We start from the raw sequence: 12,532 nt of genomic DNA, 5'->3' as shown, positions 1-12,532 counted from the left end.
TATGTGACGCAAAAGAAAGCCTATTTTTAACAATGCCCTTAACCCCGGTGAATTTGCTGTGTGCCACGAAAATATCCGTCCGTTTAAAATAAACGTGACAGTCAAAATTGCACCTTCATTCGAAGTGCTCTGCTGCAGGGCCAAGCTATTTCACTGCGCCAAGCGTCTGGGGCAAAAAAGCCTCAGTCAAGGCTCAGAAAAAAACATAAGGCCGCCACCACACCTTTTCATTCCAGAAACACTCAGAATATTCGCGCCAACAGCCGCCACAATGTCTGTCGACTCCTGGATACAGCCAATCAGAACCGAACCAAAGACATTAGTAATCTGGGTCTAGAGCGTGCGGCTCTGGAACCGGGCCATTTTCGAAGCTCCCCACCCAGCAACCAAATTGCCGCGAATCCTCAGTATCTGCAGAACCGATTCCGTTGACTATACGCCGATAGAGGAGCGCTCGGGACTTATCGGCACAAGCAATTAAGGCAAATGCTCACCAACTCCTGATCCCTGAGATCAGGTAAACTGCGTCTCCAGTATTGGCCTCTTGTGCAATGAAAAATACAACAAGAGATAAAGAAGTAGACCAGAGAGTGTTTTCTCAGGCCGCCGATTTTGCTCACGGCTATTTTCCCGCATTTCATTCCGGTGGTCACGGGCTATCGCTTACTTCCGCGCGTATCTCCAAGTACCCCGGCGAAGTTGCGCTTACGTCAAACGTAGCGGTGATCGCGGTGCGTCACTTTGCATCAATTTCGCATATAAAGCGAAATACGAGCCGGCGAGCTGCTTCCACTTGCTATTGCCCTTTTGCTCAGCTCTCTTTTTTTCTTTAACTGTTTTTAATTTTTGCGTCCTGGATCGCCTATCTGACTCGTCCTAATCGAGCCCCTTTCCAGATCCAATACTTGAAGGCGCTACTCAATTTATTCACGTCCTAGCTAGGCCCCATACTTGGAGGTGCTACTCATCACACAGCTTCTCGGCATCGATAAAAATGCAGCGGGTGGAAACCCCCTTTGTCCCAGGAAACCCTCCCATAGAAGGCCTACCTCCTTACAAAGACGACATTCCGGCGTACACGCCGTCTCTCCAGTTCTATGGCATTGCGCTTTTGAAAATGGAGTTCGACACACCATGGAGCGACCGCAGCACACTGTTAAAGCCTGTGGTGGTGGAGCTCAACAGCAACCAGCTCAACATGTACGAATTTGCAGCAGACAAAACGACCGTCGGCGTCGTGGGCTCGTTGTTCAAGCATCAGAACTATGCTGATGCGTCGCAAGAACCGCCGGCAGCAGACTACACCGAGCTGTACTTTTTCGATTGCGACGCATACGGCGACAGTTCTGCGCCGGAGGCGCCCAAGCCCATGTTCTCTAAACTCCGCAACTGCTTGGACAAAAAGAAAACGCAGCGGGTATTGAGCGCGTCACTTTCGCCCGGTATGTGCCTAAACAAGTTGCTTCTTGAGCCCACTTCTGACAGGGCGGTATACGACCAGTTTGCTGCCATTTATAGGGGAAAGCTCATACACAGTTATACGCTAGCGCACCTAAACGTGGGCGAGGCCCCTTGCTTGACGCTGGCTCGTTACAAGGAGGAGAAAAGGCACTCGGCCAATGCCATGACTTTGGTCAACTATCGAAACACGCTCCGCCTCCGCATCGAGTACACGCAGCTCCTCCTCCACTTCTGGTCGTTCCATGGAATGGTGCACTGGTTCCGCAACATGAGTGTGGGCCGTGACTTGGCCTCATCCATCGACGACCGGAAATTGACGGTGCTTAAGTCGGTGCCCCGCAACTTCTCTGTGGCGAACAATGCGTTGCTCGAGGCCTCGGCCCGCGAGGCTCTCACGTTTAATCCCGATACGTGCAAGATGGTGCACCGAGACTCCATTTCGTCGGCAGAGGACCGTGCCAGTTGCTTTAGTGAATATACCATGGGATCGGGTGAAAGCGGGGCCTCGAGCGTTGCCTCCGCATGTTCCGAGTCGTGCAAGAATCTGACGGTCGATATATACGGGGCCAAGCTCACATGCTTCGAGAACATGTACACGCCCATCGAGAAGCAGTACATTTCGAAATGTATCCCTGTGTTGAACTCGTTTGACAAATGGATGGGAGCTAAGATCACCATCTCCAACTACGAGCACTTCGTGCCAAGACTGACGCGGGACAACTGCAATGAAAACGAGAATGTGTTTATCTCGCACTACAAATTCTCTGATTTGGTGAAGACCTACAACAGGAACCCAGCGGCGACCAGTGGGCCGCGCCGGTGCCGCGATTTCTACGTCGATTCCGCGGGTCTCGTTAGTATCTAGACATTGGCCATTTGTATTGGATCAGGCCCCTATCCAAGCAACGATCGGTGCAGCGGTTCGCAGCAGAAGAAGCCTTCCATGAAAACATGAGTGAATGAAAGTATGGTACATAAGAATTACAGTGCCTGCAAACGAAGTAAAGAGCCAGCCACTAGCACATTGCCGTGTCGTCGGAGAAGTCCTCGCTTTCCTCCATTCCCAAGTAATGTTCTTGCTCCTGAGCATACTGTTGCGTGGGTCTCTGCCCACTTTCTCTAGGCTGGCCGTAGCCTTCCACCACGTAGAGCTCGGCCTCGTTTGTGGGGCTGAAATTGAGTTTATCTCCGTATGCTGGCGAGGAGCAGCCAGAAGCCGACGTGTGCAAGGACATAGGCGTGGTGGGCAATTCGTAGCACTGGTTGTTGGTGTTTGAAGGCGACATTTCAAACGACACTTCCTGGAACGACGCGTCCTCAAACTTCGTTTTTGCATATCCCGTGGCTGGATCTATCCACTGTCTTAGAGCACCCCACGGGGTGATTTTGACTGTGCCGCCATCCGGGTGGTTGTACATGGGCCATTCGTTATTCTGGCTTAGCATTTCTCGCTCTTTGTCACCAAATGCCGCCTTGGGCTTTTTTTGGTCAGGCTCGGTGTCTCTTTTTCTCTTGGGAACAAAACTCATGGTGAAATTCTTCAGACGCTTGCAAAACCTGGGGTTGGGAATGCGTACTACTTGGAGTCTAATTGGCTCTATGGCAAAATGGACCAAAGGGCGTGGACGAATAATGAATTTTTTGCCAGATGCAAGTATAAAAAAGCTGCTTTATTCCGTGTTTTACCAATGAATTAGGTTTAAACGAACGAAATATATGTGGACGGCAGTTTTTTTTTGGTTCCAAGTAAGAACTCGTGTGCGGTGAAATGAGCTGCTTGAAGGTCGACCAGTGAGAAAGTCAAATGAGACTAATTGTTCAGCTTCAAGATCAGTTTTTTATAACTTTAGGTCCGCCGGGTAATTGAGCGGATTCAACACAAAACAGAAGCTTCAGGAAAAAAAGGCAAAAAAACGACTGAAAACACAATTTTTGGAATGGGTGAGAAGAAGCAGCTGGCTACTTTTCAAAGCGGAAATTATGACTGCAACGAAAGAACAAGAGGCGACAAAGAAAAAAAAAGTGAGTGCGGAAAAAAATCTCTCTCGCGTTAAAAGCGGTACGCGTTTTCCCCCGCAAAAAAAGAAATCAAAAAGGAAGATGATTCTGCCCAGGATCGAACTGGGGACTTTCTGCGTGTAAAGCAGACGCCATAACCAACTAGACCACAGAACCTGTCTTCAAAATTTTCAGATGGGCATAAAATAAACACGTATTAATCTAACATTTTTATGCGTCAAATCATCTATATTTTCACGTTTTCCAGCGTTAATCGTGTCAAACACATCAACATTCTCAAATAAGAATGTGGCACCACTTTAAACCCTCATGGTACGTAGCTGGGACCCAGCAGACAACTCATTGGAGAACTTAACAAAATTAAATTGGTTCGTCACCACGATCTTCAAGGTCTACACCAGAAGGCGTGGCGAGTCGCAGGAAGTGGGATCCTTAAGTCCGCTACAACCAGCTGAGTTGAAGCGACTACTAAAGGAGACCTATCCTAGGAGTCGATGACGTAATATCCCATACGTAAACAGATACGTGCCATGAGGACTGTCCAGGCCGTGACTAACGGAAGGGGACGGGCCGAGCTAAGACACTTGGTACGTAGCTGGGAGCTGTTTAAAGGTTTTTTATATATATTCGTTATATAGTTTTGCCCCTTTAATCGGATGAATCTACCAAAAAAAAACAAAATATGAGACACCCGAATACTGGGTGCAAGAGCTTAACTTCGCCAAGCCCTTGAGTTTAAATGAATATACATATACGGGCCAAGAGGATTGGTTCAGGCCGTGGTTCAAAAGAGGGAACAAGTCGGTTTTTGACACTGGGCACGTGAACTGTTCAAATGTTTTTGATTTTCAAGTTCTTTTCCTTCTATTAGATGTAATCGCCAAGAAAATGTACAATTTGTGACCAATTAAAGAGGCCGAGCATAATAACACATTTGGAAGCTGCTTGAAGGGTATTAAATATGTTTTCAAACGGATAGGATGACCAGAATAAGAACCAAAAAAGGCAAGAGTCAAATCAGCTACTGCTTGAGAGTATGGTCTGCGATCATTAGATCTGTGCCGCTGTTTTATTCTTCCGATTGAATGAACATCGATATTTTTTACTTTGCTCCTGTACCCAAGTACCCACTTTTTTTTGGTAAATTCTTCTGATAAAAGGAGCAAAACTATATAAATAATACATATAAAAAACGTTTAAACAGCTCCCAAGGTAGAGTCCATCGAGATATATTGGAAGTTTCAAGCGACGACTAATTGTAACAGCCTTGGTAGTGGGTCTCGTTGTGGAGACACCCTTTCAAAAAAATATTAAACCATAAATTTTAGAAAGGCCTTAAGCTTTTGTTTTGTTCCATGATGTCATTCTTCTAAGCATCAAATTTAAATGATTATACCAAATTCTCGGTGGAAGTGCATCTTATATGACCTTGGTGTCAGAGAAAACATGCTAAAAGTTTTCTTTAGGAATATCAAGGCTTTACTTCCGGATTTGTCCTAGTGATGAAATAACCACGTATTCCAGCTTCGCCAAACAATAAGAAAGTCCTGAATCTTTTGATTTTATTTTTCAAAATAAGAAGACAAACCCTTACGAGTGTTCATATTCGGAAAATAAAACAATCCGTATTATTTTTATTCAAGTAATTCTGTCGTCACTCATGCGTTTCAGACAGTTGAAAACTTTTCGAAATGCAACCGCATGGTTTGACTTTTTCGCTGGTACACAGTTTCAATATTTCTGGATAAAGATCCCATCACAGCTTTGGAATCACACTGAATCTAGCGCGAATAAAAATGTATCATAAGAAAATCATATCATCGTCATCATCAGCAAATTGAGGATATTCCCAACACAGCTTCTTATCACGTATACGGTCCCGACCTTAAATGATGCGAGCATTTTTTTTTGGGTTCAAGGCATCATACATTATAACTATTTTTTCTTGCATACGAATTTCTGCGAACTTTAACTTTACTGATGAGGAAAATATCAACCGCTTTGCAAGATCAAATCAAAAACAGCTCAAGTTCGTAGCATATGGTGTTTGAAGATTACGACAGCAGCAAGAAATCTATAGGTCACAGTATGGTTCATGACGCCTGCATTCAAAACTACAAAGTAAGGTAGACTTCTCCGCTATTTCCGAGAGAACCCCACACAAGTCACGCAACATTCATGAAAACGATTTCAAGCTTCTCCGGGTCGGCTCGTATATCCACTTTTCAATTCGATCCACGTTTCATTTCCATATAAAAATTCGGCGCACAAGAAGACTACAAAAATGCTTACGCGGGTAGCCTGTTAAATTGTTTGCCAAAGGTGATTCGTTAACAATACCATGTTTTTCTACTTGGCCTCGGAGATAGGTACATGTTATATGCAGATTGCTGAAATTTGTGCGGCTGGGAGAACAGATTCTATTCGAGACTCGCTTGTGGGGGATGGTGGCATTGGATTCAGCAGCCATTGTAGTTTCTGAACGGAGAAATTAGTACTGGTGGCTAAATTGTACAATATTAAAACTTTTGGGGTTCAAAATTGCTCAGTTCATCGTCTTGAGACGTATGCCACTCGGCTCGGCTCGGCGCGTCCAAGCCGCTTCCAGTTAATTCTCGCAAGTTTTATGCTAACCAGATGATAAGCGTTTTAAAAATTTATAAAGCTTTCAGAATTGCTTGCTGCCTTGTTCCTCCGCTGTAGAACCGCTGCTGATATCCAGTTGATCCTACTTTCTCTGGTGCCACAAAAAAACTTAGGTGCGGCAAATTTCTGCGGGAGACGTGAAGTAATGACTTGTGCTTCTCTTTGTATGCCTGTTAGGTTAGTTGGCTTTAAAACTTTCCCGTACGATCCACCTCAAAGCAAAAGCATCAAAAGATCTGAGGACAAAAATATTCTAGTGGTCCCTGCCACAGTCTAGAATTTGGCAGAATCTTCAAGAAACTCTTGCTCGAAAGTCTAATTTAGAAACTCTCGTTCTGCAGGCAGTGGAGCACTCAGCGATACGTCTGAGCTATTTACATGAAAAAGCCAGTGTTGCATGCGTATCGTCCTGCATGTGTCTGGGCCCACTGTTCACAGCAGTCACGAGTTAACGGTCTGAACCCCACAATTCCCCACGCCGCATGAGCTCCACTCCTGTCCTTACCTGCTCTGCGGCACAACTCCAGTGTAACATGATCTTTTGTTTCCTCGGTGCTAGCCACCTTTTCGAAACCATACCTTTAAACTTCTCTCACTGGCTTTTCTTGCTCTTCATTCTGCTGCATGTACTATGGAGCCATGGCGCGCCCACGCAGTTGGCCGCATTGTGCTTGAACGTTGCATGGCTAATGAACTTGAACAGTGGAACGTTACCGAAATTATACATAGTAGTTTTTATTAAGTTAATGGCGTGACTTTTCTTGGCTGGAGAAAAGCTCAGGTAATACCTTGTATCAAGCAAATGTGCAACGTTCGATTTACGTCGGGCAATTTAACTTTTCTTAACAAGGCCAGGAATCAATGCGAAAACCGAAAATTCCTCATTTAGACCCAAAAGACTTTAGACTATTATTAAACCGGCCAAGTTTCAGGTCAAAAAGTAAAGGTAGAGGTGGCCAAAGCCACACAGGCTTTTTACACAGATGGCTACAGTATGGTATGAAGTACTTGGCAGCAAGCTTACGAGATGTACCCAGAGCCCCAAACGCGGAGCGGTGTTCTACCTGGCTCGGCCGAAGCCTGCATATTCTCGTATATGTCTCTGCTTAAATGCCAACAGAATCTCACCAGTCCTGGTGCCCCTGCCCTCCACAAACCGTTGTATTTTCCATGTAGGAAAACGGAGGAGTAATTGCAGGGCATTCATGGAAACGAACACATATATTCTCCCCATTCGCAGGTCCGGCGTTTGCTGTCGCTATATCCTCACTTTTAAGCTATGCACCATCGGCCTGCAGATTCAGGCATCTCGCATTGTTTCCGAGCCGACTTCCGTATTTGCTGCTCCAATGAAAGGGCAGAAGGGTCAAGCGCTCGTGCTTGCTGTTATCCACCGAAGTATATAGTATGCGGCAGAACTGCAACAAAGAATAACACCACGGCGTGTACTTTTTCAGACCCTGCCTATATCTAAAGCACGGAGTTTTTCCCACCAGCCCATCAACCAACGTCACTGCGGAAAATTCTCGAGAACGCTCAAGGTGTGTTCGAAATTGTCTGCCACACCCAGCTCAACGCTTGAAACGAATCCCAGAAAAAAACACTGTCTTGACTTTGGCCCAAGGTCCGGACTCATTTCAGAAAAACGGCATCAATTCGCGAGGCAGACGTTGCTTGTGAACACCAGGCCCGAAATCACGCAAATAAAATCCCTCGCGGCTTCCGTGCGGCTTCCGTGGATGCATTACTAATAAGTCGGACATCCCAGATCCCGGATATAGTGACCTCCATCCGGAGCAAACACATTTTTCAAACTTATCGTTAAGCATTTTTTTTTTAGTCCTCCCCATCCGGGCCCGCCATCAAACACCCTACTAATACATGACCAGATGTCTGTATCCTCCCCCGACGAACAGCACCATCACCGCAAAAAAAGAGTCGGCAAGGCTTGCGACCTGTGCCGCATCAAGAAAACCAAATGTGACGGCAAAAAGCCTTGCACGCGCTGCGTCGCCGACAACCAGCTCTGTGCGTTCAGCGAGAAACGAAAACCGAAGGAGAAGGCCCATCCCGCGGGATACATCGAATTGCTCGAAGCCAGAATCGACTTTCTCACGCGGTCCTTGCAGAAAGTGATCACCATGGCCGAACCGCACCTCCCATTTCTCCAGCAAATAATGGAGCAGGCCCGGCTAGAACACTCGCAATCGGCGCCGCTGTGCTCGGACGACTCGCCGCTGCCCAGCGCCATCCCCATAAACGAGGTGGTCAACTTCCTAATATCGGACCCGGATTTTATGCCCGGCCAGCTGCCTGAGACAATGCACCGCGCAGACGCAGCTGCGAACACGCCGTCTGCAAAATTAGCACCGGGGCCAGCCATAAAAGACGAGTTCCCAGGAAACTCGCCCAGAAACGAGGTTTTGTTTCTGGACCCCACCAGTGATGGCGTAGACAATTTGGGCCAGCAGTACGACTTGGTGTCGGCCCTCAATTCCGGGACACCGGCTGCTCATTTAATGCGTTTGCCTGGAGGCTCATCTGCCTTGGACTCTAGGTCTCTTTTCCACAGACACGGCAGCCTGCCGCCGAGCAGGTCCAGCTCGTCGCACCTGCTCTTGTCAAGTGCCAACGAGCCGTTTTCCGGACTTCCGGCCAGCAGCGCCAGCCTTATCTCCGGGAGAGGCCTGCACCACGAGGCAGTTCCAAACGGCGGAGCTCCTTTGAACTCGCCTCCGCCCGAGACGCTGGCCTCGGAACTCGCCTCTCTCGATTCAATCGACCATTTCTCCCAGTACGCCCTGCGGTCGAGCCTGCTCTTCCTCAACAATGGGGGGACCGTGTGCACGTCGCCTCTGTCGGTGTCGTCTCTCTCAATAAAGCTCGAAAGCCAGAACTTCAACGACCTGGCCCGCCACAGCCTCCGGCGGCTGCACTCGGGCAAGGCGCACGTGTCTGCGGCGTCGATAAAAAAGAAAAACAGTGGCCACGTGCACAAGCCCCAGTCGGTGTCACACTCGCCGCAGATTGGTTCTGCCAATATTCTGCCGAGCGCAGCCAGCCGCCAGGAACCGGGCCCTGCCTTCCCGGCCCTGGTGTATCCGTACCTCCAAACGGCGCTGCCGGACCTGGGGCTGTTCGGGTTTGAAAACGACCACTTATTCGACGAGCCTCCGTCCAAAGTCATCGCGGACGGGCTCCCTTCATTCCTCGCCCTGGACGACCTCGGCATGACGAACCCCTTCATGAGCCCGTACACGTGACCGCAGAAGCGGGCGTGGCGGCATTTTTCTTCGTGTGTACTTTATATTCCAAGGTTTAATTTTATGGATTTGTTGTTTGCGGCGTGCTTTTGGCACCTCCAGAACTCTTGAAGGAATACGTGCTGGGGCTGTCACCTTGACTATAGCCGGAACCGTTGAAGCTGTTGCAGTGGATATTGCGATGCTAGAATGATTGTCTGACTTGAGTCTCGTGCCATCACTGCCGGACTATGCCGCCATCATACTATTATTACAACTATTGCATTATAACTAGATGATCAAAAGTCATGCCATCATCAGTGCCCCAATAGTACCACCACTTAACTACTGAACCAAAGCTAAAGCTAAGTTTAACTACTGAGCTAAAGCTAAAGCTAAGTTTAACTACTGAACTAAAGCATCAAAACTCATGCCATCATCAGTGCCCCAATAGTACCACCACTTAACTACTGTACTGAAGCTAAAGCTAAGTTTAACCACTGAACTAAAGCTAAACCATCAACACTCATGCCATCATCAGGGTCAGAACCATCCCCACAATCATACGATCACTATATCTATAACCAGAACTACTGCTGGACCGAGATCAGTAGAAGTATTGCCACGACATTGCCAGCACATGGCTCAACGCACCGGTCACGACATCCAGCTCTGGCCTAGTTCCTCTATTCATATGTCGCCTTGACCACCACCGGAATCATGCCGCCCGTGCCAATGGCAAAGGCCCGGTGCCCCAAGACCAACAACTGCGTGCGGATCGAGCCCGAATGGGAAGTCACACTGATGAAGTCGTCTGTGTGCTTGTCCGTGGTGCTGAATATGTGCTGGAACGCCCGTTCCTGGCGGATGGCCTGCTCCCACACCTTCTCTCTATAATCGTCTTTAAAAAGCTCGTCCTCTTCTGCAAAGCCGTCTTCTATGATGAAGCCCCTGTCGAGGTATCTCTCCACAATGACGCGGCGGGGCGACCGCTTGTCACAGGTGTGTACGCCGAGTGTTTCCCGGAGATCCTCCATGATAAAAGGCTGTGCCTTCTGCAAATCTACATGGCCTTCCCAGGTGCCGATCAACGTGTCCAACGACCGGCGGAACGGCGACGAAAACCACCGTGTGGGCAAGTGCAAGCCCTGCTGGATTTCCGCTTGCAACTGCTTGTGATTGTCCTTGGCCTGCGAGTGCCCGAGATCCGTGAGTTCAGGGTCTGGGCCCCACACGATCTTGCCGTCCGTGGTGAGGTGCAGCCATTTGGCGTTCCACTGCTCGTCGCCATAGATGAGATTGGCCAAGTTGTGGAATCCTTGTCCGTGGCGGCCCAAAAGAAGCAACTTGTAGGCGACATGCTGCGGGCTGTTTTGATTGAGCTCTCTGAGCTCACTGGCAAGCTGTGGCCAGGGCTTCAATTTGCCAAAGCCCTCTTTGAAATAGTCAAACGTGGTCTCGTCCGTTTCGGGCAACAGCTGCTTGAAACAGCCCGGGACGATCTCAAACTTCCAGCGAGGCCCGGTTTCGAGGCTCTGGGCACAGGCATACTGCTCCCTGTCTTCGCTGTTGATTGACGAGTTGTGCACGTCGATGGCATCCGGCTTGGTGGACATTTTGGATGCGTGAGTAAAAGCAAATCTGAGAGTGAGAACAAGGGCTACAAGAGGCTGTCTATACAATTTTGATAGGTGGCGCCTGGATGTGAATGGCACGGGTGTGGATTTGTAATTTGGGCCGGTGAGCGTGCGCCCGCCTGATCTTGAATGGCCCGTATGGCGAAATACGAGGAGCACGTGCCACGTCTATCCTATGTGCAGTATCCTGAAGTGGACACGTCGCTAAGCCATACTTTGTTTGCACCACGACTAGAATTAGAGAGGCCTTTTAAGGGATCAGAAATCAGATTTGCATCATAGCTCATTTTTTCGATGTGTTTCTTGTCGGTATATAGGCTTCGAACAATTGTGTGGGTGCCTTGGGCGGCTTAGCTGTTCCCAGATATCATCCGTCTCTCTTGTTTGTCACTCCTTTTTACACGAAAGGCTAATATGGCCCAGGAGAAGGAGCTTGGTGTATGAAAGTTGAAGTGAGCACGGGAACGTTTGTGTCTGTGCGTACAGCTGGTCTCTCAGATCTAGCAAGCATCCCCATCGGCACTATATTGGTAAACTATATCGCCACAGTGATGTATATGTTTGCTTGAACGGTCAGAAAAATAATGGCTTGAAATCCAAGCAAGGGCTTATCTCGGTGCTCTGAAACGATAGTGACATTGCCAGAGAGAAGCCTAAAGTCGTACAATAACGCATGCTCATACCCCAGTCGTGATCATGTGAGTAGAGGATATGAATTCTATGTAAAACAAATCATCAATCAACCAGTCTGTGGCCCCTGAAAATTGCCTCTAAGTATAGCAAGGCTTCCAAGGTTGGACATTAGAACTAGCATTTTGCAATAGTGGTGACTCATCTCAATTTCTGGAACCATATTGCAATGCCTTACTTGTACTATTTGATTCCCCCTATCCTTAGGCCAGTTTGGAGATGTAGTTCTCTGAAAAAGTAGTTTCTGACTTGAGAATAGGACCTGGAGGGCATCACCATCGAAAGGGCTTAGTATTAGAATATGAAAAATCAATATACGATCAAGGCTAAATGGTCAAAAGATTCAATGGAAAAGTGAGCTGTAATCGCATCGGTATTCTGTGAGTCTATGCTAATGAATGAGGAAGGTTGGGATGACTCAGAGGCCAGAAATATTTTTCGAAACATGCTGAATGTGTTTTCAATCAAGACGGACCAAACTTCAAGAATTTAGCAATAAGACATTCAAATAACTTTGTGTCTTGCCATTTCAAGTGAAGAATGAGAACCTTTATCGGTATGGAAATGGATTTTTGGACATGAAGATGTACCTGAATAAAGCTCATATCTTCAACATTTGCCGACTAATTCAGTATTCGGGGACTAAGAACAGAGAAAAGGTATTTCATATGAGCCCTTTTTCAGTTGTATATAGATATAATTTGGACGACTAGCCTAGACGGGCGAGAATAGAAACAGGCTCGGTTTGCTTTTCTAAAAGCAATTTTTGGAATCAATATGGAATTCTATATTAATACTTTTCAATTTATGGCATGAAGTCTCAAATCTAAAAAAAGA

General features: G+C 47.4%; 4 protein-coding genes and 1 non-coding gene across 5 annotated transcripts; 2 read left to right on the top strand and 3 right to left on the bottom strand.

Moving 5' to 3' along the window:
- Positions 1-994: 994 nt before the first annotated feature.
- Positions 995-2,326, top strand: METBIDRAFT_42425 (uncharacterized protein; the record flags this gene model as incomplete). Its single annotated transcript, XM_018857541.1, has 1 exon — positions 995-2,326. One exon carries the CDS (start codon positions 995-997, stop codon positions 2,324-2,326), a length of 1,332 nt encoding a protein of 443 aa, XP_018711479.1.
- A 151-nt stretch (positions 2,327-2,477) lies between these two features.
- On the bottom strand, positions 2,478-2,990 carry METBIDRAFT_42271 (uncharacterized protein; the record flags this gene model as incomplete). The annotated part of the gene is made up of 1 exon (XM_018857522.1): positions 2,478-2,990. The coding sequence occupies one exon, from the start codon at positions 2,988-2,990 to the stop codon at positions 2,478-2,480; it is 513 nt and encodes a 170-aa protein (XP_018711478.1).
- A 572-nt stretch (positions 2,991-3,562) lies between these two features.
- METBIDRAFT_t122 lies at positions 3,563-3,636 on the bottom strand. Its single transcript has one exon. It is a non-coding gene; the product is annotated as a tRNA-Val (tRNA).
- A 4,379-nt stretch (positions 3,637-8,015) lies between these two features.
- FCR1 (Fcr1p) lies at positions 8,016-9,389 on the top strand (the record flags this gene model as incomplete). Its single annotated transcript, XM_018854018.1, has 1 exon — positions 8,016-9,389. One exon carries the CDS (start codon positions 8,016-8,018, stop codon positions 9,387-9,389), a length of 1,374 nt encoding a protein of 457 aa, XP_018711477.1.
- Positions 9,390-10,054: 665 nt separating this feature from the next.
- METBIDRAFT_11562 (putative phosphomutase) lies at positions 10,055-10,984 on the bottom strand (the record flags this gene model as incomplete). The annotated part of the gene is made up of 1 exon (XM_018854017.1): positions 10,055-10,984. The coding sequence occupies one exon, from the start codon at positions 10,982-10,984 to the stop codon at positions 10,055-10,057; it is 930 nt and encodes a 309-aa protein (XP_018711476.1).
- Between the last annotated feature and the right edge of the window lie 1,548 nt (positions 10,985-12,532).

This window comes from Metschnikowia bicuspidata (assembly GCF_001664035.1).
Source record: "Metschnikowia bicuspidata var. bicuspidata NRRL YB-4993 chromosome Unknown METBIscaffold_3, whole genome shotgun sequence".
Taxonomy (NCBI): Eukaryota; Fungi; Ascomycota; class Pichiomycetes; order Serinales; family Metschnikowiaceae; genus Metschnikowia; species Metschnikowia bicuspidata.
Note: the sequence above shows the minus strand (reverse complement) of the source record. Positions and strands in the feature narration are given on the sequence as shown.